This window comes from Boleophthalmus pectinirostris, unplaced genomic scaffold (assembly GCF_026225935.1).
Source record: "Boleophthalmus pectinirostris isolate CB_2022bp ecotype Guang Dong unplaced genomic scaffold, ASM2622593v1 HiC_scaffold_20, whole genome shotgun sequence".
Taxonomy (NCBI): domain Eukaryota; kingdom Metazoa; phylum Chordata; class Actinopteri; order Gobiiformes; family Gobiidae; genus Boleophthalmus; species Boleophthalmus pectinirostris.
The window spans coordinates 3133498-3160136 of record NW_026571153.1 but is presented as its reverse complement, the minus strand read 5'-3'; the positions used below and the strand labels follow the sequence as shown (position 1 = coordinate 3160136).

At 41.0% G+C, this 26639-nt stretch overlaps 1 protein-coding gene across 4 annotated transcripts in view; it reads left to right on the top strand.

The window, feature by feature from the left end:
- The window catches only part of dock11 (dedicator of cytokinesis 11), a 208025-nt gene that overhangs the window by 19789 nt on the left and 161597 nt on the right, over positions 1-26639 (top strand). For all 4 annotated transcript variants that reach the window (XM_055156687.1, XM_055156686.1, XM_055156685.1 and 1 more), the window contains exons 2-5: positions 3980-4096; positions 9887-9976; positions 16413-16495; positions 22404-22470. In XM_055156687.1, coding sequence (XP_055012662.1) covers positions 3980-4096; positions 9887-9976; positions 16413-16495; positions 22404-22470 — 357 coding nt within the window. The remainder of the gene's footprint in view (positions 1-3979; positions 4097-9886; positions 9977-16412; positions 16496-22403; positions 22471-26639) is intronic.

Below are 26639 nucleotides of genomic sequence, written 5' to 3'. Positions count from 1 at the left end.
TCCTGTTTTAGTCCTGGTTTAGACCGGGTTTAGACCTCCTGGTTTAGTCCTGGTTTAGTCCTGGTTTAGTCCTGGTTTAGACCTGGTTTACTCCTGGTTTAGACCTGGTTTAGACCTGGTTTACTCCTGGTTTAGACCTGGTTTTAGACCTGGTTTAGTTCTGGTTTAGTTTCTGGCAATGCATGGAATTACCAAGGAAAAAAAAAAAGGAATATCCCAAAATGTGAAAACAGTAAAATACCATTGTAATCCATTTATATATATATTATTGTGTAATCCATTTATTTCAACAAAGTAACTGTAATCCAATTCCCACTCACTGAAACAGTAACTGTAACTGAATACAGTTACTCATCATTTGTACTCTGATTACATAACTCCAGTACATGTAATCTGTTACTGCCGCTCGGTGCTCATCTTAACAGCATTCAGCCTGATTTGCCTCCTGCTTCAGTTGTGATCACGTCTTGACCTCGTTGTGAAAGACAGATTTTAGTCAACAACTCATTTCATATCATGTTCCTCTCTCCGAAAAACAGGAAGTTGACAAGCAATAGTCGGGGTGTTGGGGGAGTAACAGATTACATGTACCGGAGTTATGTAATCAGAGTACAAATGATGAGTAACTGTATTCAGTTACAGTTACTGTTTCAGTGAGTGGGAATTGGATTACAGTTACTTTGTTGGAATAAATGGAGAATTACACAGCGGGATTTTACTGTTTTCACATTTTGGGCGATATCCCTTTTTTTTTTTTTTTTTTACTGTAATTCCACTAAACCATTGCCGGAAACTAAACCAGGACTAAACCAGGACTAAACCAGGACTAAACCAGGACTAAAACCAGGACTAAAACCAGGACTAAAACCAGGTCTAAACCAGGACTAAAACCAGGACTAAAACCAGATTTAAACCAGGACTAAAACCAGGTCTAAACCAGGTCTAAACCAGGACTAAACCAGGACTAAACCAGGACTAAAACCAGATCTAAACCAGGACTAAAACCAGGTCTAAACCAGGACTAAAACCAGGTCTAAACCAGGACTAAAACCAGATTTAAACCAGGACTAAAACCAGGTCTAAACCAGGACTAAACCAGGACTAAAACCAGGTCTAAACCAGGACTAAAACCAGATTTAAACCAGGATTAAAACCAGGTCTAAACCAGGACTAAACCAGGACTAAAACCAGATTTAAACCAGGACTAAAACCAGGTCTAAACCAGGACTAAACCAGGACTAAACCACATCTAAACCAGGAAAAAAACAGGTCTAAACCAGGTCTAAACCAGATCTAAACCAGGACTAAACCAGGATTAAACCACGTCTAAACCAGGACTAAAACCAGGTCTAAACTATGTCTCAGACAGGATTTAACAGGACCGTGTGGACCATGTCTCCTCGTCTTCTATCAATAATATTTTTAATTTGGTTCAGTAAAGTCTGGGCTTTTTTATTTTCTTTTATCAGACAAAACATTTTACGTGAAGATTTCCTCGTCTTTGTTTCTCTACAGCAAATCAAGTAATCCAAAGTATTCAGATTACATTACTCACTTTAAGTAATTTCATGGATTACGTTACAAACTACATTTTGAGGTCTTTAATCTGTCATCTGTAGGGGAAAACACTGTCAATAGTGTTGTTAAGGAAGAGCGTACATTGCGACACGCATTAAGTCGCTTTATTTTTCCCTTTTACTTTCTTTGGATTAAAATTTCTGCGCCGATTTTTACTTTCTGCCGTTTTGCGTCATGGTTCCCAGCGCAGTGACTTTCCTCTGAACCTTTGTGGCTTCCAAGTTGGCGGTTTCCAGTCCCGCTCTGGGCTCGTTGCAGCTGCAGTAGCTGAAGAGCCCAGCCCCCACATCAAACTTGGCAACTCATGTTTTTTTTAACGATCGTAAAAAGGCAACCCTTGTACTGTAAAATTTGTAACTACGGACACAAATACATTCAAACACACGCAATTTCTGGAAGAATTTAGTTTAATATTAAGCTCAATATTTTGTACAATCCCCAAAAACATTTACAAGGCTTTATTTATTACAATTTAGGTTCCAAATGTCATGCTTTAAATTACAACTTGCAACAAGAGTATCAGCAAATGTGAGAACAAAAAATAACGTCATTGAACACAAAGAAAAAGCAATGAAGTAATGGCATATTTGCTTGCAACAACGACTTGTTTATCCACATTTTACTTTCGTTTTCACCTCAGCTCACAGGATTGTTGTGGGAGCTCTAGTGTTTGATACGCACTGGTTTTAATGCTTTTGTGTTTCTGTACTTTCTAGATTTCTATTGCATCCCTCCTGGTGGTCGTTTGGGACTTAACTTTGATTTTATTGATTGTCAAGTTCAGCGTTTAATTACATTTTTCTTCATATTTCTTATTTAAACATTTAAAATTTCATGTAATTATGTGAAAATTATAGCCGTCGTGGCACATTTCCGTCTTCGGTCCCTCGGCAGGTTGATGTGAAATCGTCTACAGCAGGGGGTCCCGTACTTCGCGTGGACCATAACGCGTTCCGTACTTCATGCGGACCGTCCCCCTTCTCTTGTACGTCGCACGGACTGTCCCCCGTCCCGTACTTCGCGCGGACCGTCCCCTGTCTCGTACGTCGCGCCGACTGTAACCCGTCCAGTACTTCGCCTGGACCGTCCCCCGTTTCATACTTCACGCGGACCGTCCACCTTCCCGTACTTCACGTGACCGCGCTGGTCCCGTACTTCACATGGACCGTAACCCGTCCCGTATGTCTAAACCAGAACTAAATCAGGTCTAAACCAGGTCTAAAACCAGGACTAAAACAACCCCCAACCCCCTCTGGTTCGCGAAATATTGTCTGATATAAAACCGGTCTGTGGCGCAAAAAAAGGTTGGGGACCACTGATCTACAGGCAAGCTGGCGCCACCTAGTGCCTCCGCTCGATTTCATTTCTCTCCAGCGACTTGACCTGGAGTCGGAGTACACTAGACGGTTTGCAAGAACCCTGGAAGTTGTAGACCGAAGTTGTGCACCGGCCAATCAGTGAAGAGCTGAACCAACCTGAGTTGCGATAGCAGACTGCATACTCCATCCTCCTTTGGACTTCCTTTGTCAAATACAAACGTCATTGCACCTTTAACTCGTAAGTTCACCTCGCAGAAACGACAGTGATCGTTGACAGACATGTTCACTCTCTGCTTTGTTTGCTGTTGCGCCGGAAATTACTTGGACACCACTGAGTTTTCCGGTGCATTACATACGTCACGACCAAATAGCAACGATTGGTTAAATAAAAAAAGTACCCGCCTACCGTCAAGTGAACGAATCCTAATGCTGCGAGGTCACACGGTTTCTACGAAGTGAAACCGGCTGATGAATCAGACTAGAAAAGTACAACAACAATACAACAATCATATAAAAGCACATAACACCAGCACACTCACTGTAAACTCATTATACACACAATTAATTTCAAACTGTTCATTTTAAGTTCAAAGTTAAATAGTTAAACCAACAACAATATAAAAAAGTGTAAGTTAAAAAAGTGTTTATGGTTAAACAATTTGACATATTTGACATTTGACATTTGACCTTGAACATCGCTGTTTTAAAGCTGTAGAAAATGCTGCATTGTTGAAAGTTCTCGTACATGAGCTGCAGTGTGTTTCATGTTTAACCTGCTCGATAAACAAAAGCAGTCACTTCTAGAGCTGCTTTTGTCGTCCAGTTTGAATTTCTTTTCCCAAACTCCTTTTAGATGAGGCGGATCAATTCATCTAGCAATCTTTATTTTTTCCATTGAATTCCTCCACGATTAACACCAACAAAAGATACAAAGAAATTCCCAAAGATCCTCAAAATTCCTGCACAGTTTTTATGATTTCTCTATTGAATTCATTCAGTTTCAAACACACTGATGTAAAGTTTTGTACTGTCAATAATGTTTAAACCGTCCTGTTGTTGTTGTTGTTGTTGTCGTTCCACAGGAGCAGCCGAAGATCATCGAGCCGCTGGATTATGAGAATGTGGTGTTCCAGAGGAAAGCCCAGATCCACAGTGACCCGCACAGAGACCTGCTGCTCTGCCCCGTGGACGATGTGTCGGTGAGGCTCACGGGGGGGGGGGACGGGGGGGTCACAGGGGGGGGTCACAGCGGGGGGGCCGGTGTGACGGGGGCCAATCCTCGTGACATAAAACAGGATTTACACAACACGCGAAGGATTTTGGTCTCTTCTAAAGTCACGGAAAATGAAACGGAGATTGCAAACTTAATTCAGAGCATAGAAGAAATCTGACACAGTAACTCTAAGAAGTTACTGATACGATACCTCGATACACAGGCCACGATACGATACGTTTTTCGATACAGTGCACTTTCGATTCAATACGACTCAATATGTTCAGTGAAAATCAGACTAAATCTTTGCTGTGATACTAGAAGTCAACTTAACAGGGGTGTCAAACTCAAATTAAAAACTGGGACTAAGTCGTGGGCCAAACTAAATATTTATTGAAAAATTTCAACAACATCTGCATGTTTTCTCTTCTTTCGATATGATATGTAATGTTAAACCTTTTCTTATTCAAATAAATGTTTAATGATTTCAATGTTTTGCTTAAACATTGAATCCAGAACAAGCAAAATATAAAATAATCACAACATTTTAAATAAATATTGTCTCTGTAGTAGGGGTGTGCAAAAATACAGTATCGATATCGTGGGCTCCTGATACCGCCAAGAGTATTTTTTTGGTATATTTTAATAAATTATTTTACAGTTTTCTTTTGTTTTGTTGCTTGTTCAGAGGAAGGAAACTCGTTTATGCGACGCATTTGACATTTTCACAGTTTCGATGATTAAAATGTTTCTGTTTCATATGAACTTTGCACAAGAAGTGATTTAACAAAGACTTTTAGTATCACAGACATGATTTTTAGACTTTATTTTTATTGAATCGTATTGAATAGTAAGCTCACTGTATCGAGATATGTATCGTATCTGCAACTTCTTAATGATACCCAGCCCTACTCTAAAGTCTATCTGTATCCGGTGGGCAGCTCTAATACGTATTTGATAGCAACTCGTGGGCCAAATTTAATTATTTTGAGGGCCAAATTTGGCTCCCAGGCCTGAGTTTGACATGTCTGGTCTCCTAAGTCTGCTAAGTCACTAAGTTTGTGCAAAGTTGAGATGAAAAACACCCGTTTTACTCGTCAAAACAGTGAAAATGTCAACACAATTGTAGCTCTTACACAAAATAATTTAGTAAAATACACCAAAACACACACCGATACTGTATCATCACATTAAATTATACCATATATCGATATTTCAATATTTTTGCTCACCCCTTGTAATTAGAATAGCCCAATAAAACTAGTGTGTCATTAGCTCTTTCATTCAGACAGAACAGAACCGTGTCAGGACTGAAGACGCCTCTTGGATCGGTGGATAAACGTACTTTTCTTTTACAGTAAATGATACATAAATTATAAGAAGTTGCAATTAAACTTCAACACGTAAACCCAATTATGAATGATTTAAAATATGTAATTGCAATGATTGAACAGTGAAATCTCCAGTTCACTCGCTGCTTGTCTTCACTGAGCTGTTTATTGGTTTGTCTGGGCTGATCCGCAGAATTAAACTGGTATTAAACTTGTTGATCTTGTTGGAGATGAGCAGGTGAATCCTTTAAGCCGAGTTACAGGTCAGCGGTGAGCCCGGTTGCTCTAAGAACGCTTTTCCTCTTTGTTTTTAAGCTGTAGAAAAAAAAAGTGGAGCATTGCCAGCGAAGCAATGCAATTAGAAACAGCTTTATCCTAAGTGACAAATGAATATTATGATGGAAAAGAGTTTTGTCAGTTTATGGCTACGTTCAGACTGCAGCCTGAAGTGTCTAAACCAGGACTAAACTAGATCTAAAACTAGATAAACCAGGTCTAAACTAGATCTAAACCAGGATCTAAACCAGGACTAAAACCAGGTCTAAAATCTAAACCAGGTCTAAACCATACTAAACCAGTCTAAAAACTCAGGTCTAAACCAGGTCTAACTAAACCAGACTAAACCAGGACTAAACCAGGACTAAACAGGTCTAAACCAGGTCTAAACAGGACTAAACCAGGACTAAACCAGGTCTAAACCAGGACTAAACCAGTCTAAACCAGGTCTAAACAGGACTAAACCAGGACTAAACCAGGTCTAAACCAGGTCTAAACCAGGTCTAAACCAGACTAAACCAGGACTAAACCAGTCTAAACCAGGTCTAAACCAGGTCTAAACCAGGACTAAACCAGGTCTAAACCAGGACTAAAAGGTCTAAACCAGGTCTAAACCAGGTCTAAACCAGGGTCTAAACCAGGACTAAACCAGGACTAAACCAGGACTAAACCAGGTCTAAACCAGGTCTAAACCAGGACTAAACCAGGACTAAACTAAACCAGGTCTAAACTAAACCAGGTAAACTAAACCAGGACTAAACCAGGACTAAACCAGGTCTAAACTAAACCAGGACTAAACCAGGTCTAAACCAGGTCTAAACCAGGTCTAAACCAGGACTAAACCAGACTAAACCAGGTCTAAAACAGGTCTAAACCAGGACTAAACCAGGACTAAACCAGGTCTAAACCAGGACTAAAACTAAACCAGGTCTAAACAGGTCTAAACCAGGACTAAACCAGGTCTAAACCAGACTAAACCAGGTCTAAACCAGGACTAAACCAGGTCTAAACCAGGACTAAACCAGGTCTAAACAAGGACTAAACCAGGACTAAACACTAAACCAGGTCTAAACCAGTAAACAGACTAAACCAGGACTAAACCAGGTCTAAACCAGGTCTAAACCAGGTCTAAACCAGGACTAAACCAAGACTAAACCAGGTCTAAACCAGGTCTAAACCAGGACTAAACCAGGACTAAAACCAGGTCTAAACCAGGTCTAAACCAGGACTAAACCAGGTCTAAACCAGGTCTAAACCAGGACTAAACCAGGTCTAAACCAGGTCTAAACCAGGACTAAACCAGGACTAAACCAGGTCTAAAAACCAGGACTAAACCAGGTCTAAACCAGGTCTAAACAAGGACTAAACCAGGACTAAACCAGGTCTAAACCAGGTCTAAACCAGGTCTAAACCAGGTCTAAAAACCAGGACTAAACCAGGACTAAACCAGGTCTAAACCAGGTCTAAACCAGGTCTAAACCAGGACTAAACCACTACTAAACCAGGTCTAAACCAGGACTAAACTAGATCTAAACTAGATGTAAACCAGGTCTAAACCAGGACTAAACCAGGTCTAAACCAGGACTAAAACAGGATTTAACAGCTTTTTATTTTCTTTTATCAGACAAAACATTTTATGTGAAGATTTCCTCGTCTTTGCTTCTCTACACTAAATCAAGTAATCCAAAGTATTCAGATTACATTACTCACTTTAAGTAATTTAATGGATTCTGTTACAAACTACATATTGGTGTGTGTAATCTGTAATCTGTAGGGGATTACATTTTAAAAGTAACCTTCCCCAACACTGGTCATGTCCTCCAATGCTCACGCGTGACACTTTTTGGGCATTTAAAGTTCACATACAAGCCGCATTTAATTAGAAATGTGAACGACCTCGCAAAAAAAATTGGATTTCACAAAAAAAAAAATCTGAATTTGAGAATTAAACCCTGCAGTCTGAACGTCGCCTACGTCTCCATAACAACCCTACAATTACCCGACCAGTGACCAGGATGTAGCTCACCTCAGGCCCAAAATTTTCCTGCGTTCTGTTTAAAGATGATTTACTCATTATCCACGGAACAAAAACAAAACAAATCCCCCGGGAGTTTGGATTTATCTGACCGTACAACAAGACAAAACAAGACAAAGATGTGTAAATGATCACTGTTCTGTTTATTACACAGCAGCACGTGAGTTTTAGTTTAACACTCATCTGTTCTGTCCATCACATCTGTCTCTCTCTCTCTCTCTTTAGGCCTCTGTGTTGCCTCTCTCGCTTTCTGTCTCTCCCTTATCTCTCTCTGCTTCTTCACGTGTTTTAAAGGTGACATTTTGAGGATTTTTGACCATTTAAAAGGTTGAATATTGTTGTTTTTGCAAAATTTGAATCTCTCTGAAACCCATGAATATCTCAAGCTGTCTCACTTTCTTTGTCTCTTTCTATCTATTTCTGTCCGTCTTCTCTATCTCTCTCTGTCTGTCGCTCTCTCTCACTCTCTCTCTGTTTTTGTTTGTCTTGCTCTCTCTTTCGCTCTCTGTCTTGTCTCTCTTTTTGTCTTACTCTCGCGCTCTGTTTGTCTTTGTCTCTCTCGATCTCTCTGTCTCTGTCTCTCTCTGTCTCTCTGTCTTTTCTCTTGTCTCTCTCTCTCTCTCTCTCTCTCTGTCTTGCTCTTTGTCTCTCTCTGTCTCTCTTTATTTCTGTCTCACTCTGTGTCTCTTTCTTCTCCCTGTGTCTGTCTCTCTCTCCATCTGCCTCTCTGTCCCTTTCTGTCTGTCTTGCTCTCTTTCCCTCTTTGTTATCTCTCTCTCTCTCTTTGTTGCTCTTTTTCTGTCTGACTGACTCTCTGTCTTGCTCTTTGTTTGTCTCTCTCTTTCTCTGTCTCTGTCTGTCTCTCTCTGTTTCTTTCTCTACCTGTCTCTCTCTCTGTCTTCTTCTCTGTCTGTCTGTTTCTCTCTCTCTGTCTCTGTTTGTCTCTCTTTTTCTGTCCTACTCTCTGTCTTGCTCTCTGTTTGTCTCTCTCTCTCTCCATCTGTGACTCTCTTTCTGTCTTTCTTGCTCTCTCTATCTGTCTATTTGTCTCTCACTCTGTCTATCTCTCCTTGTCTCTCTTCGTCTCTGTCTCTACCTGTCTCTCTCTCTCTCTCTGTCTTGCCCTTTGTCTGTCTCACTTTCTGAATGTCTCTATTTATCTCTCTCTCTGTCTCTCTTTATCTCTGTCTTTCTCTTTATCTGTCTCGCTCTGTGTCTGTCTTTCTCCCTCTGTCTGTCTCTCTCTCTTCATCTGCCTCTCTGTCTCTCTTTCTGTCTGTCTCACTCTCTCTTTCCCTCCCTCTGTTTGTCTCTTTCTCTCTTTGTCTCTTTTTCTATCTGACTGAGTCTCTGTTTGTCTCTCTCGATCTGTCACTGTCTCTCTTGATCTGACTGTCTCTGTCTTTCTTTGTCGCTCTCTCCTGTCTGTCTCTGTCTGTCTCTCTCTCTCACTCTTTCTGTCTGTCTCACTTTCTGAATGTCTCTCTTTATCTCTGTCTTTCTTTGTCTGTCTCGTTCTGTGTCTGTCTTTCTCCCTATATCTGTTTCTCTCTCTTCATCTGTCTCTCTGTCTCTCTGTCTGTCTGTCTGTCTTTCTGTCTGTCTCTTTTTCTCTCTGACTGACTCTTTGCCTCACGCTTTCTCTCACTCTCTCTCTTCATCTCTGACTCACTGTCTCTTTGCCTGTCAGTCTCTGTCTCTCTCTGTTTGTTTCTCTATCTGTCTCTCTCTCTCTGTCTATCTCTGTTTGTGTCTGTCTCTCTTTATCTCTGTCTCACTCTCTTTGTCTCTCTTATTCTGTCTGACTCACACCCTGTTTTGCTCTCTGTTTGTTTCTCTCTCTCCATCTCTGACTGACTGTCTCTCTCTGTTTCTTTCTCTACTTGTTTCTCTCTTTGTCTCTCTCTTTATCTGTCTCTCTCTCTCTCTCTGCTCTCTGTCTCTGTCTGTTTCTCTCTCTCTCTTTGTCTCTTTTTCTGTCTGTCTCACTCTCTCTTTGTCTCTCTCAATCTCTGTTTCTCTCTGTCTCTCTCGTTCCGTCTCTCTGTTGTGTCCCTCGTGTCTCCGTTGTTCTTCTCCTCTCGGTAAACCCAGTCACGTTCTCTCTCTCTCTCTGTTTGTCCGTGTGCTCCAGGAGGCCCAGATTTCCCGTCAGAGGAGGACCGTGGTTCCCTCGGTGCCGCAGAACGCCGAGAGAGAAGCCAGGAGTCTGTTTGCCAAAGAGGTAATCTCACAGAACCCGCCGCTCCACAAAAGCTCTTACACATGAAGCGGTGAAGTCAGCGACCATGTGCTTTCTGGGAAGGCACACTTTCTAAATTAACTGTACTCCAACAAACTGTCTTTAGCAGTTTGAACCGAAACAGATTCAAACCCAAATTCAATTCAGTGTTTTTTTTTTTATGATAGTTATGTAAATACACCTTATAAATGATGTAATTTCTGGACTAGGGATGGGCATCGATCGTCGGAAGAATTAACGATCGATTATCGATTAATCATTAATGTTTTTATATTAAAATGATCATCATTATTATTACTATCTGCACTAATCTGCATAAATAAATTCAACTTTACGACAAATAAACCGTAACGACTCTAGAGCCACATCAGCTGTTTGACATTATAATGTGTTTAATTCAGTTTTGTTCAAATCTCACAGAAACAAAACTTAAAACCACATCACTAATTTGTATAAACTAAGCGAAGATAAAACTCCAGCTCTTGTGTCGCTGATGTGGTTCAACTTGTGTTGGATTAAAAGACATGACTCAGGTGAATACAGGTTAGTGTGACCAGATTTGCGTTTGTCAAAACCAGGACAGCGTACGGGGGGAGGGGGGCGGGGCCTCGTCATCCACATTGAGCGACTCTCACCTGGAAAAACCTTTTCCCACTGGACACAGAAACATATGTGCTGCTTCATACACTGTGCACATGGACTCACACTTGTCCCCAACGGAAAGCGTGGACTTTCTTGTACAAGTCATCGTTGCACATCGTTCGCATTTGCACTTCAGTACGTTGCAGACTGACCGACTGTTTGTGTCTCGCTCCTTCTGATGCAGAGACACATGTACAGACCTGTTTGGTCACGCTACGCACAGTAACCTACATTCGATTTGTCGATTAAAATGAATGTAATCGATGAAATTCTTAATGATCAATTATCGATTAATCGACTAATCATGCCCATCCCTATTCCGGACTATTGAATGAACCTGAATATAAACCACATCAACTACATTTTAAAAGAATGAAAAATTGTACATATATCGGCCGCACTTTTCCATAAGCTGCAGGTGTCCACGTTGTAACTCTACACAGAAAGACGGTACACGGTACACGCTTTTTCTGAACACAAAATTATAGTTCTGTGTCGACTCACCGCACTCTGCTGCCTTTGCCGTGTCGTTGTCTGCGTCAAGGTCTATGCGCCGCGAAGTAATTCACTGCCACAAAGTGAGGAGGCGAGGATTGCATTCGTGTTTACAAAATGAAGCGGGAAAGTGGCGTATCAGAAATGTATGCAGAGCAGATGTAGAGAGAACCAATCACAGCCCTTATTGTCAGCGTCGCTTTCTCATTGCTGTCTGCGTCGGTTCACGTAGTTACCACTAGTGCTGTCAGGCGATTAAAAAAATTGAGAGATTAATTAAATATGATCTGTAATTAATTAATCTAATGAATCTCTTTTTAATCTCACCTATAAATTGCTGAGAAAAGCTTCAACTTGAGGTATTTTCATTTAAATTCATTATTACATTATTGTGGCAGATCAAAAGACTGACACAGAACAAAAAAAAAGTGACTGTATAAAGTTATTTATTGTTTTTATTTATTATTATTTTTATAACAAACTTTAACAGATGCAGTCACTTACATTCCACAGTGTCATCATTATTATTACTATTACTAATCTGCATAAATAAACTCAATTTTACAACATATAAACACAAACAATCTAGAGCTACATCAGCCTGTTTGACATTATAATGTGTTTAATGCAGATTTGCGCAAGTCTCACAGAAACAAAACTTAAAAACCGCATGACTCATTTGCATAAACTAAGAGAGAAAAAAACAAAACGCTCTTGTGTCGCTGATGAAGTTCAGCTTCTGTTGGACTAAACGTTGTATGGAGGATTTTTTTATTTGTTTCAAATTGTCAATGAAAGTTTAAAATACCATTACAGAGATGATGACCAAAAAAAAAAAAAGAAAGAAAATCTATCAACTGTGGACGTGTTGAGGCCAGATAAACATCAGCCAATAGAAAACGAGGCTGCCTCATTTTCTATTGGCTGTCAGGTTGTCAATCAAACTCCCTACGTTTCTAAGGTAACTATGCAGCGGTTCTTAGAGGCTTTTTCTAATTGTGGCTCTCTCGCAGTTCGCATAAAGTTTGTTGCGATGTTGGACGAGAATCCACGACCAGTTCGCCGCAAAAGAAAGTCGGTTTTTGAGGTCGCTGAAAGAAGAAGAGAAGGAGAAAAGGAGCGAAGACAAACTGAGGTGATTCTTGGAGATTCCTTTCAGTGACTGTGCGACTGAAGCAGACAAAGGGTCTAAAAACTGAGGTGTCGGTCTCTAAATTATTTCTAGAGGGACCTGTGGAAGGATGGAATGTCACGCATGCACTACATTTGAAAAAGGACTGTTGCTGGATTTCTCTTTCCTTAAAAAAAATCCTCTATACAATCTAACCGTTCAACCAGTGATGTTTATGTCAAGAGCGGGACTTGAACCACCAATCTTCGAATCAACGAACAAACGCTCGACCTACTGAGCTGCTGCCGCCGCATTTGTTAACGCTGTTAGTTGTTGTTAGTGTTACTGTGACAGATGTGGTCTCGAAAATTTATGAAAAGCTCTTATAAACTCATCAGGGTTTTGGATAATAACAGGCTACTGAGAATGTGTTGGATCAGTCAGGAATAACTTTGGATCGTTGCAAAACTGCTTCTGTTTTTCACGTTTGAACAGTAAAAATCAGCTGCAGCGCCTTTAAATGAATGACCGGTCTGCTGTGACTGTATATGGAAAACCCAGATGAAGCTTTATGCGCATAACAGATGATGACTCCCAGCAGATGTTCACGTTAAACTCCACTCAGCCCGAGCTCATAAAGAAACGTGGAAGGAGGAGAGTGAACACACGCGCTGTACGAACGAAATCCTCTCTGTACGACGGAGACTCCAGCTCTGTGACGCACCGAGGCACTGAGGCGGGTAGAACTTCCACCTCACGATACAACAAAACTTTATTGATCCACAAGGGAAATTATTTGGACACAGTAGCTCACACAGAAAAATATAAGTATTAGTGGTGTAACGGTTCATGTATTCGTGCCAAATTGTTTTGGTACGGGATGCTGGGTTCGGTGCAGGGCTGTACACGAGTGAGTTCCACAATTTGGCCAAGATTAGTCCTGATTTGGTCCTGGTTTAGTCCTGGTTTGGACCTGGTTTAGAGCTGGTTTAGTCCTGGTTCAACTCTGGTCTAATCCTAGTTTAGTCCTGGTTTAGAGCTGGTTTAGACCTGGTTTAGTCCTGGTTTAGACCTGGTTTAGTCCTGGTTTAGACCTGGTTTGGCCCTGGTTTAGCCCTCGGTTCAGTCCTGGTTTGGACCTGGTTTAGTTACCGGTTCAACTCTGGTTTAGTCCTGGTTTAGAGCTGGTTTAGTCCTGGTTCAGCTCTGGTTTAATCCTAGTTTAGTCCTGGTTTAGTCCTAGTTTAGTCCTGGTTTAGATCTGGTTCAGCTCTGGTTTAGTCCTAGTTTAGTCCTGGTTTAGTCCTAGTTTAGTCCTGGTTTAGATCTGGTTTAGAGCTGGTTTACAGCTGGTTTAGACCTTGTTTAGACCTTGTTTAGACCTGGTTTAGACCTGGTTTAGCCCTCAGTTCAGTTCTGGTTTATTTCTGGTTTAGTCCTGGTTTAGAGCTGGTTTAGATCTAGGTTTAGTCCTTGGTTCAGTTCTGTTTTAGACCTGGTTCAGTCTCAGTTCAGCTCTGGTTTAGTCCTGGTGTAGACCTGGTTTAGTCCTGGTTCAGCTCTGGTTTATTTCTGGTTTAGTCCTGGTTTATTTCTGGTTTAGAGCTGGTTTAGCCCTCGGTTCAGTTCTGGTTTAGTCCTGGTTCAACTCTGGTGTAGTCCTAGCTTAGACCTGGTTTAGTCTTTGGTTCAGTTCTGTTTTAGACCTGGTTCAGTCCTGGTTCAGCTCTGGTTTAGTCCTAGTTTAGTCCTGGTTTACTCCTGGGTCAGTCCTGGTTTAGTCCTGGGTCAGTCCTGGTTTAGTCCTGGGTCAGTCCTGGTTTACTCCTGGGTCAGTCCTGGTTTAGTCCGTTATCTGTTTTTTCCATTTTTCATTTAAACACAAAATCAAAAACTGAAAAAACTAATCATTATCTGTTTTTTTTTTTTTTTTTTTTCATTTTGATTTTGGACACAAATCCTGAAGAAAAAGTAGTTTTTCATTTTCTTATTTTTGGTTTTATTTTGAAAAACAAATAAACGAATGACACATGGATTGCTTCAGTTTGTGTCCAGGTTCCTTGATGCTCCGGTTCTGCAAGATTTGGATATAATTACACCCCTGTTTCCTTGTGTAGCTCAGTATTTGCGCCAAATCGTTTCTATGCAGGACGCTGGTTTCGGTGCAGGGCTGTGCATGAATGATTTTGCGCAGTTTGTGTGTTTACATTCCACCACTACATGTACACAGGAGCGGCTCTTTAATATTCACGAGGGAAGATGCCTGTGATTTGTGCAGTGTTTCCCACAACGCTTTATAGTCAGAGCGACAACAATTTCCCCCCGCCTTGATTACGCCCCTTCGAAAAAACGCAAATTCTCACAAAACTAAGGTCGTTGCCTCATTTTCACCTTTCGCCAGCACGGAATTTCCGCCCACCCCCGATATACCCGCGACCTCTGTTCCTAGTGAAAGTGAAAGTGTATTTACAGCTGCTGGGGACGTTGTAACTTACTGCAAACAAGTTGTTTTTTTGTGGCCAAAAATATGAAGAAGTTCATGTTGAAACTGTTCGTGCTGAACTTTACTTTTTGAAAAGTTTTGTTTACTGTTTACAAGGAATTTATTTTTTATAATATTTCATACATTTGTTGCTTATTTGAGAATATTTTATTTAACACAAATAAACAACTAGGGCTGGGTATCATTAAGAGATTTTCGATATGATACACACCTCGATACACAGGCCACGATACGATGCTTATCTCGATACAGTGAACTTTCGATTTGATATGATACATTTCAAATCAATTTGATACGGTTCAATAAAAAATAAAGTCTAAATCATGTCTGTGATACTAAAAGTCTTTGTCAAACCACTTCTTGTGCAAAGTAGAGGTGTGCACGGGACAGAATTTTCAGTCTCATTTCATTCATTGATTTATTTATTTATTTGTTTGAGCCAGGTACAACAAAATTCAAAAACAGTAACAAAATTTGTGATATGTACATGAACATATTTGGGGGGGACCTGGTGCTCGGGAAAGGAGGAGTAGGGGGACGGGGGGACTCTCTGCGCGGCGTATGGGACGTACGGGACCGGGGAGGACTCTCTGCGTGGAGTACGCGGAGTACGGGACGGGGGAGGACTCTCTGCGCGGCGTGGGACGGGGGGACGTACGGGGGGAGGACTCTCTGCGCGGCGGTGGGAGTACGGGACGGGGGAGGACTCTCTGCGCGGCGTACGGGACCGGGGAGGACTCTCTGCGGGAGGGAGTGGGAGTACGGGGGGGACCGGGGGGACGGGAGGACTCTCTGCACGGCGTACGGGACCGGGGAGGACTCTCTGCACGGCGTACGGGACCGGGGAGGACTCTCTGCACGGCGTACGGGACCGGGGAGGACTCTTTCCTGCTTAAAATGTTTTTATTAATGCCAAATAAAATTTCCAGCACAAATGATGCATGATCGTCTTACATTCATCATTTGTATATTTTACTTTACACTCATATTTAGTTTGCGGGACTGCAGTTTATCTGGACTCTAGCGCAAAGTTCATATGAAACACAAACATTTTAATCATCATCAACTGTGAAAAAGTCAAATGTGTCGCATAAACGAGTTTCCTTCCTCTGAATAAACAACAAAACTGCAGCTGTAACAAAATAATTTAGTAAAATATTCAAAAATAAATATTCTTGGCGATATATCGATACAGCAGCAGATGATATCGATACTGTATCAGCACATTAAACAATACGATATATCGATATTTTTATATTTTATGCACACGCTTATGAACAACACACAAATGGTTTCACGTTTTGTTCCCGTACTGTACCGAAAATTAACCAAATTGTGATGTTTGTATCGTTAAACCCTTTGTATTTGTACTTCTAATATGATTTGTAAAAGTAGTCGTACTCTTACTAGAGCAGAATATTTGGTGCTGCTCTGAGCACATCTCCCATGACTGTGACGAGTCGGCTCTGGGACAGCGGGGAATGTCAGGCAGTACATATTTACTATTACTCAGCATCAGTGGCCAACAAAGCTTTTCTGTGAGCGCGCCGAGCCGGGCCTGAGTGCTCGTCTGCAGTCCTCGGGGGGCGGGGGGGGTTTAAGGCCACAGGGTTCGTGAGTGCGGAGAATTAACTGTTTCTAATCCAGCTCTTGTTTTTTTTTGGCAGTGCATCAAGATGTACAACACGGACTGGAACGTCATCAACTACAAATATGAGGCGTACTCGGGAGATTTCCGCACGCTGCCCACGTAAGAACCACTAAAGCAATGTCAAGCAATAACACTGTTCTCCTAAAGCTTATTTATTGGCTTATATTGGGAAATCAGACGTCAGAGTATAGATTAAAAAAAAGATCAGTCTTGATTACATACTATTTATTTTTCCAGTTTGGTGTATGTTCAGTCCTGAGGTCATGTTTTATGTGACAGTGTTTAGGGTCTGGGCAAAAAACATGAATCACAATTTATTTTTCCCGTCCTTTTCAAACTTGATCTTCGTTTCGATCTTCTTCCATCTTATTAAAACACAGATAGACATAAAGCGCAGGGTGTCAGGGTCACTACACTTTTTATTTTGTGTTGATAGGACCAATAATCCTGGAGAAATTCACAATGGAATGAGTTTGTACAATTCATTTAGTCGACTGGACACGTTGCTTCTTCAGTTCTTCAGACGCTGGTGGACACTGACTTATATCTGTCTGAAGGGGAGGAGCTAACTCCACTGAAACTACTCTGGAACTGAGTGTGGGTTCATACTAGCAGAATAAATTCAGCGCCGTAATGGAGCTTTCACACCTCAGACCTGGCTCCACGTATTGTTTTCTTTGTTTGTTTTGATTTAGGTTTGAGGAGAATAGGAATAGGAGAAACAAGCAGAGTATAAAACAAGGAGTGCGTATACATGCACATCAATAACCCGGTTATGATCGGGTTTTTTGAGTATCCCGGTTTCTTGATGGTGCATGTAAACGCAGTAACCCGGTTTCAGTAACCCGGTTATGGCAGTATCCCGGTTATTAGAAACCGGGTTACTGTAGCTGGTTTATTCCGATAGTAACCGGGATACTGTGGCATGTAAACGCAGTATCCCGGTTACTGCAACATAAAGTTGAGTGCGCATGCGTCCAAAAGACACTTTCCAGCCTTTCACCACAACAGTAGTGACATAAATAAATTGACCAACATAAATAAAGTGACCAAACGAGTGAAATGATGTAAAATTAAGAGCTGCGCTAAACCTGCACACGTACAATCTGCACTCGTACGACCTGCACTCGTGTGACGCTGAAAAGCTAAAACATGAACTATCTCCTATACTCTATACGCACGGAACACACTCACCATCATTCAGCACCTCTTCTGTCACAGAAATAACACACATAATCCACAGAGTCGTGTCATTTAGTCCAAAAGAAACTGATCGCATCAGCGGCACAAGGAGCGAGTTGTTTTTTTATCAGCCGCTAACAGTTTATGCTAATTAGCCAAACGGTCTTAAGTTTTGTTTCTGTAAAACGTAAACAAATGTGATCAGAGCTGAATTATCTGATCAAACGGGCTGATGTGTCTATAGTGTTTATGGTTTATATGTTGTAAAGTTGAGTTTATTTATGCAGAAGATTTTAATGAAGAATCTGCACAGTGGATTGTGGGAGATCTCGTAGCTCCTTAGCTTCTTATGCTAAAGGAGCTCACGGTTTGTATTTTTCCTGGTTTATGAAATTGATTAAAGTTAATTTTTGCGCCTGCGCATTTGTAAGATTATGTCAAGAAACCGGGATACTCCATTTGATCATGTACACGTGGATATGAGTGTCCCGGTTTCTCAGTGCGCATGTAAACACAGTAACACGAATACTGACATAACCGGGATATGGCTAATAACCGGGTTATTGATGTGCATGTATACGCACTCAAGTAGTGTTGTAAATTCCCTAAGGCAGGGATCTCCAATCTTTTTCGTCTGGTGAGCTACCTTTACAAAATGAAAATGCCAGAGAGCTACTTATTTTAAGCAGTTGCAAGAAAATGATTTGATATAAGAGGGCAAACTTTAGATGTACAGTGAAAAGCCTATAAAACTTTAAACCATTATCCATTTATTAGTGCACAAAGTTCAAAGTAACACTTTTGCAGTGGGAATTAATCAAATTTGAGTGAAGCTGTGTTCTCCATCCCCGCTTCCAGTCAGTTCCTCACAAGTTTCTCGCTCACTCCAAACTTTCTTTCTGCTGCTCGATTACCGTTTTCTGCTGCATATTTCACGACTTGCAGCAGGACAGAGGCTCTTTTTCAGCAGGATTAACTTTAACTAACTAATTAACTTTATTAACTTGATTAATTGACCAGATTGTTGATGTAAACTGTTTAACAATTACTCACAGACTGATTATATTTGTGTGTAACTTCAGTTAGTAATATGACTCAAATGTTCCTAAAGATTATCAGATAAAAGGATAGATTAACAGACAGATAACAAGATTGAAAACAGGACATTAAAGCACCAAAAATACATTCCTGCGTCCGTTTATACTCTCTAACCGGAGTATTGTTCAGATGAAGTGTCCCAGTACAGTCTACAGTCCTCCTAGAAATCTCCAACAAGTGTGTGTGTTAGTTTCAGAGTAGTTTCAGTGTAGTTAGCTCCTCCTTCAAGCAGATATAAGTGTCCACCAGCATCTAACAAGAACTCAAGAAACAGCTTGGATGAGCTGAGAAATGCATCCGACCAAAATAAACTTTTATTCATCATCGAGATCGAACAAAGTGAACAATAGTGTTTCACGATACTTAAAGATTTTTGTATCAGTAACTGTTCAAATAACTGTTCAAATAATCTAGGTTTGACACCAGGCCTGATGTTAAAGCTCAGAATTCCCTCCCTGAGCTGCAGAGGCTGCACTAGCACTGAGGTTTACAGTGTTCCCACGATCATGGAAAACCTGGAAAAGTCATAGAAATGTGTAAATTCAATGAAAGTTTTGGAAAAGTCATGGAATTTTAGTATCTCTTTCACCAAACTCCAGCGTTCTGTTCAGTTCTCATGAGGCTGTTCTGATTATTTCTGAACGTCTGTGCCTTTTGTTTAAAAGAGACGACAATAAATTCTCTGACAGGATTTTGAATGTTTAAAAACTATAATCCCAAACCATAAGGTGAGTGGAAAGAGTTCACATTTCAGATTTAGCCCGAAAAGTCTGAAATTTTGTCAGTGGAAAAGAGTGGGAACCCGGGGTTTAGGTAGTGACCATCAGTGTTGGGAAGGTGACTTTTAAAATGTAATCCCCTACAGATTACAGATTACATACCCCAAAATGTAGTTTGTAACGTAATCCATTAAATTACTTAAAATGAGTAATGTAATCTGAATACTTTGGATTATTTGATATTGACATGGTTTTTAAAACTACATGAATGTAGCGACCACATCCTGAAAATTCTTGTTTGTTCTCCTCAAATTGTCTGTTGTCCTGGTTTAGTCCTGGTTTAGACCTGGTTTAGTCCTGGTTTAGACCTGGTTTAGATCTGGTTTAGTCCTGTTTAGACCTGGTTTAGACCTGGTTTAGACCTGGTTTAGTCCTGGTTTAGACCTGGTTTAGACCTGTTTAGTCCTGTTTAGACCTGGTTTAGTCCTGGTTTAGTCCTGGTTTAGACCTGGTTTAGACCTGGTTTAGTCCTGGTTTAGACCTGGTTTAGACCTGGTTTAGTCCTGGTTTAGTCCTGGTTTAGACCTGGTTTAGACCTGGTTTAGTCCTGGTTTAGACCTGGTTTAGTCCTGGTTTAGACCTGGTTTAGTCTGGTTTAGACCTGGTTTAGTCCTGGTTTAGACCTGGTTTAGAACCTGGTTAGTCCTGGTTTAGACCTGGTTTTAGTCCTGGTTTAGACCTGGTTTAGTCCTGGTTTAGACCTGGTTTAGACCTGGTTTAGTCCTGGTTTAGACCTGGTTTAGTCCTGGTTTAGACCTGGTTTAGTCCTGGTTTAGTCCTGGTTTAGTCCTGGTTTAGTCCTGGTTTAGACCTGGTTTAGTCCTGGTTTAACCCAAAATGTGAAAACAGAAAATCCCTCTGTGTAATCCATTTATTTCAACAAAGTAACTGTAATCCAATTACCACTCACTGAAACAGTAACTGTAACTGAATACAGTTACTCATCATTTGTACTCTGATTACTTAACTCTGGTACATGTAATCTGTTACTCCCCGACACTGGTGACCATTCAGATCAGAGAGAGACAATTTAAGTTTAAACCAACTGGATTTCAGCTTTGAACCTGGCAACCCAAAGGAGAGACTCATTCTGCTTTCTGATTGGTTACTCGTCTAGAACCAAAACACCAAATTATAACAAAACTAAAAGGAAGGAAATGTCCAGTGTTTTTATAATTAAGAAAAAAATCTGCATTATAAGCGTTATCAGTTAAAAAAATATATTTGATTTGAACATGTTTACCTCATATCTTTGCACACAGATGAGTCACAAGTTTATGAAATTTCACAAAATCAAAATCTTACAGACACTTTACTTACGTACAGATTTATTTTGGTCAATTTTGTCCGTCGTATAAACAATCACACGTGTTTCAAAGTGTCACACATGGCACTCGGTCGCTCTTACGCCAGCATAAACAGGTGCAAAAACAGCTGCAAAAACGTAAACACAAATCCAGTTCCCCTTTTAAACTTCTGTGTCTGCGGCTGAGATTATTTTCAGATCACATGAAGAAAAACCTGATAATATTTTCTTCATAAACATTAATAAAAACCTTGTAATAATTTATTGTATTTTCCATAAAAAACAGAAAGAGTTTGTGTTCATCATGTTGTGTGAAAATGCCAGCTTTGTATTATTAATTATAATCCGTGTATCTTTCGTTCATTCGTTTTTCAAAATAAAACCAAAAATAAGAAAATAGAAAAAAAAAAACAATTTTCTTCATTATTTGTCTCCAAAACCAAAATAAAAAAAAAAACTAGATAATGATTCATTTTTTAAGTTTTCGATTTTGTGTTTAAATGAAAAATTGAAAAAACGGATAATGGACTAAACCGGGACTGAACCAGGTCTAAACTAGGACTAAACCAGGTCTAAACCAGGACTAAAACAGGACTAAACCAGGTCTAAACTTGGACTAAACCAAGACTGAACCAGGAGTGTCGGAGATGCGCCCACGTTGACTGTCATATGGTCGGGACTGAGACCAGGACTGAGACCGGGACTGAGACAGTTTAAACTGGTCTCAGTCCTGGTTCAGTCCTGTTCAGTCCTGTTTTTAGTCCTGTTTTGGTCCTTTAGTCTGGTTTAGTCCTGGTTCAGTCCTGGTTTAGTCCTGGTTCAGTCCTGGTTTAGTCCTGTTTTAGTCCTGTTAGTCCTGGTTCAGTCAGTCTGTTTAGTCCTGGTTTAGTCCTGTTTTAGTCCTGGTTCAGTCCTGGTTTTAGTCCTGGTTTAGTCCTGGTTTAGTCCTGGTTCAGTCCTGGTTCAGTCCTGTTTTAGTCCTGGTTTAGTCCTGGTTTAGTCCTGGTTCAGTCCTGGTTCAGTCCTGGTTTAGTCCTGGTTTAGTCCTGGTTTAGTCCTGGTTCTGGTTTAGTCCTGGTTTTAGTCCTGGTTTAGTCCTGGTTTAGTCTTGGTTTAGTTCTGGTCCTGGTTCAGTCCTGGTTTCAGTCCTGGTTTAGTCCTGGTTTAGTCTTGGTTTAGTCCTGGTTTAGTCTGTTTTAGTCTGGTTTTCAGTCCTGGTTTAGTCCTGGTTTAGTCCTGTTTGTTTAGTCCTGGTTAGTCCTGTTTTAGTTTTAGTCTTTGTCTTGGTTAGTCCTTTTTAGTCCTGGTTTAGTCCTGGTTAGTCCTGGTTTTAGTCTTGGTTTAGTCTTGGTTTAGTCCTGGTTTAGTCCTGGTTCAGTCCTGTTTTAGTCCTGGTTTAGTCCTGGTTTAGTCCTTATCCATTTTTTCCATTATTTATTTAAACACAAAATAAAAAACTGAAAAAACGAATCATTATCTGTTTTTTGTTTTTTTTTTTTTTTTCATTTTGGTTTTGGAGACAAATCATGAAGAAAATAGTTGTTTTTTCGATTTCTTATTTTTGATTTTAAATTGAAAAATGAACGAATGATACACACGGATTAATTCTGAACTCGTGTATTTTGTATTTTCTCTTTCACAGCAAAGGCCTGAAGCCGGACAAGCTGCCGGCCCAAGTGTTCGAGATGGACGAAGACGCCAAAGACGAGGTGAGCGGCGCACGACAAGACGCTTTTAAAGATAAACAATATATCAGAGCGAAGGAGAGAGAACAACTCGAGTCAGTGCAGAAACACGGTCGGGTTTAACTGTGCGTCTGGTGGGTTTTTTGTTTTTCTTAATGCAAATTTGCTAGTCCTAGTTTAGACTTGGTTTAGTCCTGGTTTAGACCTGGTTTAGTTTAGACCTGGTTTTACTGGTTTAGACCTGGACCTGGTTTAGTCCTGGTTTAGTCCTAGTTTAGACCTGGTTTAGACCTGGTTTAAGACCTGGTTTAGTTTAGTCCTGGTTTAGACCTGGTTTAGTCTGGTTTAGACCTGGTTTAGTCCTGGTTTTAGACCTGGTTTTAGTCCTAGTCTGGTTTAGACCTGGTTTAGTTTAGTCCTAGTTTACCTGGTTTAGACCTGTTTAGTCCTGGTTTAGACCTGGTTTAGTCCTAGTTTAGATCCTGGTTTAGACTTAGTTTACCTGGTTTAGACCTGGTTTAGTCCTGGTTTAGTCCTGGTTTAGACCTTAGTTTACCTGGTTTAGTCCTAGTTTAGACCTGGTTTAGACCTAGTTTAACCTGGTTTAGACCTTGGTTTAGTCCTGGTTTAGTCCTAGTTTAGTCTGGTTTAGACCTTAGTCCTGGTTTAGACCTGGTTTAGACCTGGTTTACCTGGTTTAGTCCTGGTTTAGACCTGGTTTAGTCCTGTTTAGACCTGGTTTAGACCTGGTTTAGACCTGGTTTAGTTAGTCCTGGTTTAGTTTACCTGGTTTAGACCTGGTTTAGTCCTTTTAGTCCTTTTAGACCTGGTTTAGTCCTGGTTTAGTCCTGGTTTAGACCTGGTTTGGACCTGGTTTAGACTGGTTTAGTCCTAGTTTAGACTTGGTTTAGACCTGGTTTAGACCTGGTTTAGACCTAGTTTAGACCTAGTTTTAGACCTAGTTTAGACCTGGTTTTTAACCTAGTTTAGACCTGGTTTAGACCTGGTTTAGACCTAGTTTAGACCTGGTTTAGACCTAGAGTTTAGACCTGGTTTAGTCTTGGTTTAGTCCTGGTTTAGACCTGGTTTAGACTTAGTTTAGACGTGGTTTAGACCTAGTTTAGTCCTGGGTTTAGACCTGGTTTAGTTCTGGTTTAGACCTAGTTTAGAATTGGTTTAGTCCTGGTTTAGACCTGGTTTAGTCCTGGTTTAGACCTGGTTTAGTCCTGGTTTAGACCTGGTTTAGATAAACAATATATCAGAGCGGAGGAGAGAGGGAGCGGCTGGAGTCAGTGCAGAAACACGGTCGGGGTTTAACTGTGCGTCTGGAATCGTCGTCTTTAAGAGTCAGAATGAAAATAAATATGAGCACTCGCAAAGATGTTTAGTAAAAACTGTGTGAAGTGTCATGTTTCGATCGGTACAAATGTGAGTCACACGAGTCACGATGCTTTTTAACCTGGACTGAAGTGGTGGGTTTTTTGTTTTTCTTAATACAAATTTGCTAGTTTTGGTTTAGACTTGGTTTAGACCTGGTTTAGACCTGGTTTAGTCCTGGTTTAGACTTGGTTTAGTCCTGGTTTAGTTTAGTCCTGGTTTATACTTGGTTTAGACCTGGTTTAGTCCTGGTTTAGACCTGGTTTATTTTGGTTTAGACCTGGTTTAGTCTTGGTTTAGACTTGGTTTAGACTTGGTTTAGTCCTGGTTAGACCTGGTTTTATACTTTGGTTTTAGACCTGGTTTAGTCCTGGTTTAGACCTGGTTTAGACCTGGTTTAGACCTGGTTAGTTAGTCCTAGTTTAGACCTGGTTTAGACCTGGTTTAGTCCTGGTTTAGGCCTGGTTTAGACCTGGTTTAGTCCTGGTTTAGTCCTGGTTTAAGAACCTGGTTTAGTCCTGTTTAGACCTGGTTTAGTCCTGATTTAGACCTGGTTTGGACCTGGTTTAGTCCTGATTTAGACCTGGTTTAGACCTGGTTTAGTCCTGGTTTAGACCTGGTTTAGTCCTGGTTTAGTCCTGGTTTAGACCTGGTTTAGACCTGGTTTAGTCCTGGTTTAGACCTGGTTTAGTCCTGGTTTAGACCTGGTTTAGTCCTGGTTTAGTCCTGGTTTAGACCTGGTTTACACCTGGTTTAGTCCTGATTTAGACCTGGTTTAGTCCTGGTTTAGTCCTGGTTTAGACCTGGTTTAGTCCTGATTTAAACCTGGTTTGGACCTGTTTAGTCCTGATTTAGACCTGGTTTAGACCTGGTTTAGTCCTGGTTTAGACCTGGTTTAGACCTGGTTTAGACCTGGTTTAGTCCTGGTTCATTCAAACACAAAATCGAAAACTGAAAAAAATGAATCATTATTTATTTTTTCATTTTGGTTTTGGAGACAAATAATGAAGAAAATTGTTGTTTTTTCGTTTTATTATTTCTGGTTTTATTTTGAAAAACTAATGAACGAATGACACACAGATTGGTTCAGTGTTTCGTCCTGTGTCCTTGAGGCTCCGGTTCTGTGAGATTTGGATATAATTTCATCCCCATTTCCTTGTTTATCTCAGTCCAGTTACAGTTTTTCCTCGGCCCGGACCTGAGCCTGAGAAAAGCCGAGGCCTGGTTTGTTCTAAAAATAGTCCTTATTGACTCTCCTCCCCTCGCCACGGGCCGGATGTGGACCGCAGTCCGACCGTCACGGGGCCTAATTGGACCAAACGCGGAGCCGTGTTTGTGTCCGGCAGAAGATCTTCCCTGCATCACTTCCCAAAACGCTCCTCGGCAAAGTCTTTTTAAAGTCCTACTGCTTTTAAACGTCTTGTATAATTAATATCTCAAAGTGTGGGACGTTTTTTTTTTATTGGATCTGGCAGAGCAGAGCGGGATGACGGGAAAGGAGACGCAGAGGACGCACGTAGATGAAAGAGGAGAGGCCGATTAGATTAGAGGAAGAGGAGGAGGAGGAGGAGGAGGGGGAGAATCTGTGTGTCGTTCGTTCAGTCGTTTTTCAAAATAAAACCAAAAATAATGAACGAAAAACAACTATTTTTTTCATTATTTGTCTCCAAAACCAAAATGAAAAAACAGATAATGATTCGTTGAACGGATAATCGAAAAAAACGGATAATGGACTGAACCAGGACTGAACGAGGACTGAACCAGGTCCGGGACTATACCGGAACAAGACCGGGATTGAGACCAGGACCAGATCGAAATAGGACCAGGACCAGGACTGAGACTGTGACCAGACCAGAACTGAGAACGGGACTGAGACCTGGAACAGGATCGAGACTGAGGCCGGGACCAGGAACCAGGACCAGGACTGAGACCGGAACCAGACCAGGACCAGACCAGGACCACATTGTGATTGAGGCCGAGACTGAGACCAGGACCAGACTGGGACCAGGACTCAGACCATGACCAGACCAGAACTGAGACCAGGACTGAGACCGGGAACAGGATCAGGACTAAGATTGGACTAAGATTGGGACTAAGATTGGGACTAAGATTGGGACTAAGATTGGGACTAAGATTGGGACTGAGTTTGGGACTGAGACCAGGATTAGAGACCAGGATTGAGACCAGGACTGAGACTGGTACCAGACCAGAACTGAGACCAGGACTGAGACCGGGAACAGGATCAGACCGGGCTTGAGACCAGGGCCAGACCAGTACTGAGACCAGGACTGAGGCCGGGACCAGACCAAAACTGAGACCGGGACTGAGACCTGGACCAGACCAAAACCACACTGCGATTGAGACCGGGACCGGACCAGGACCAGGACCAGAACTGAGACCAGGACTGGGACTGGGATCGGGATCAAGACCGGGACCAGACCAGGACTGAAATTGGTTTAGTCCTGTTTTAGTCCCGTTTTAGTCCTGGTTCAGTCCGTTATCCGTTTTTTCCATTTTTCATTTAAACACAAAATCGAAAACTGAAAAAACTAATCATTATCTGTTTTTTTTAAATTTGGTTTTGGAGACAAATAATGAAGTAAATAGTTGTTTTTTCGTTTCCTTATTTTTGCTTTTATTTTGAAAATGAACGAATGAACGATTGACACACAGACTGAGCAGCAGGAGGAGGAGGAGGAGGAGAATCTGTGTGTCGTTCAGTCGTTTTTCAAAATAAAACCAAAAATAATGAACGAAAAAACAACTATTTTTTTCATTATTTGTCCTCCAAAACAAAATGAAAAAACAAATAATGA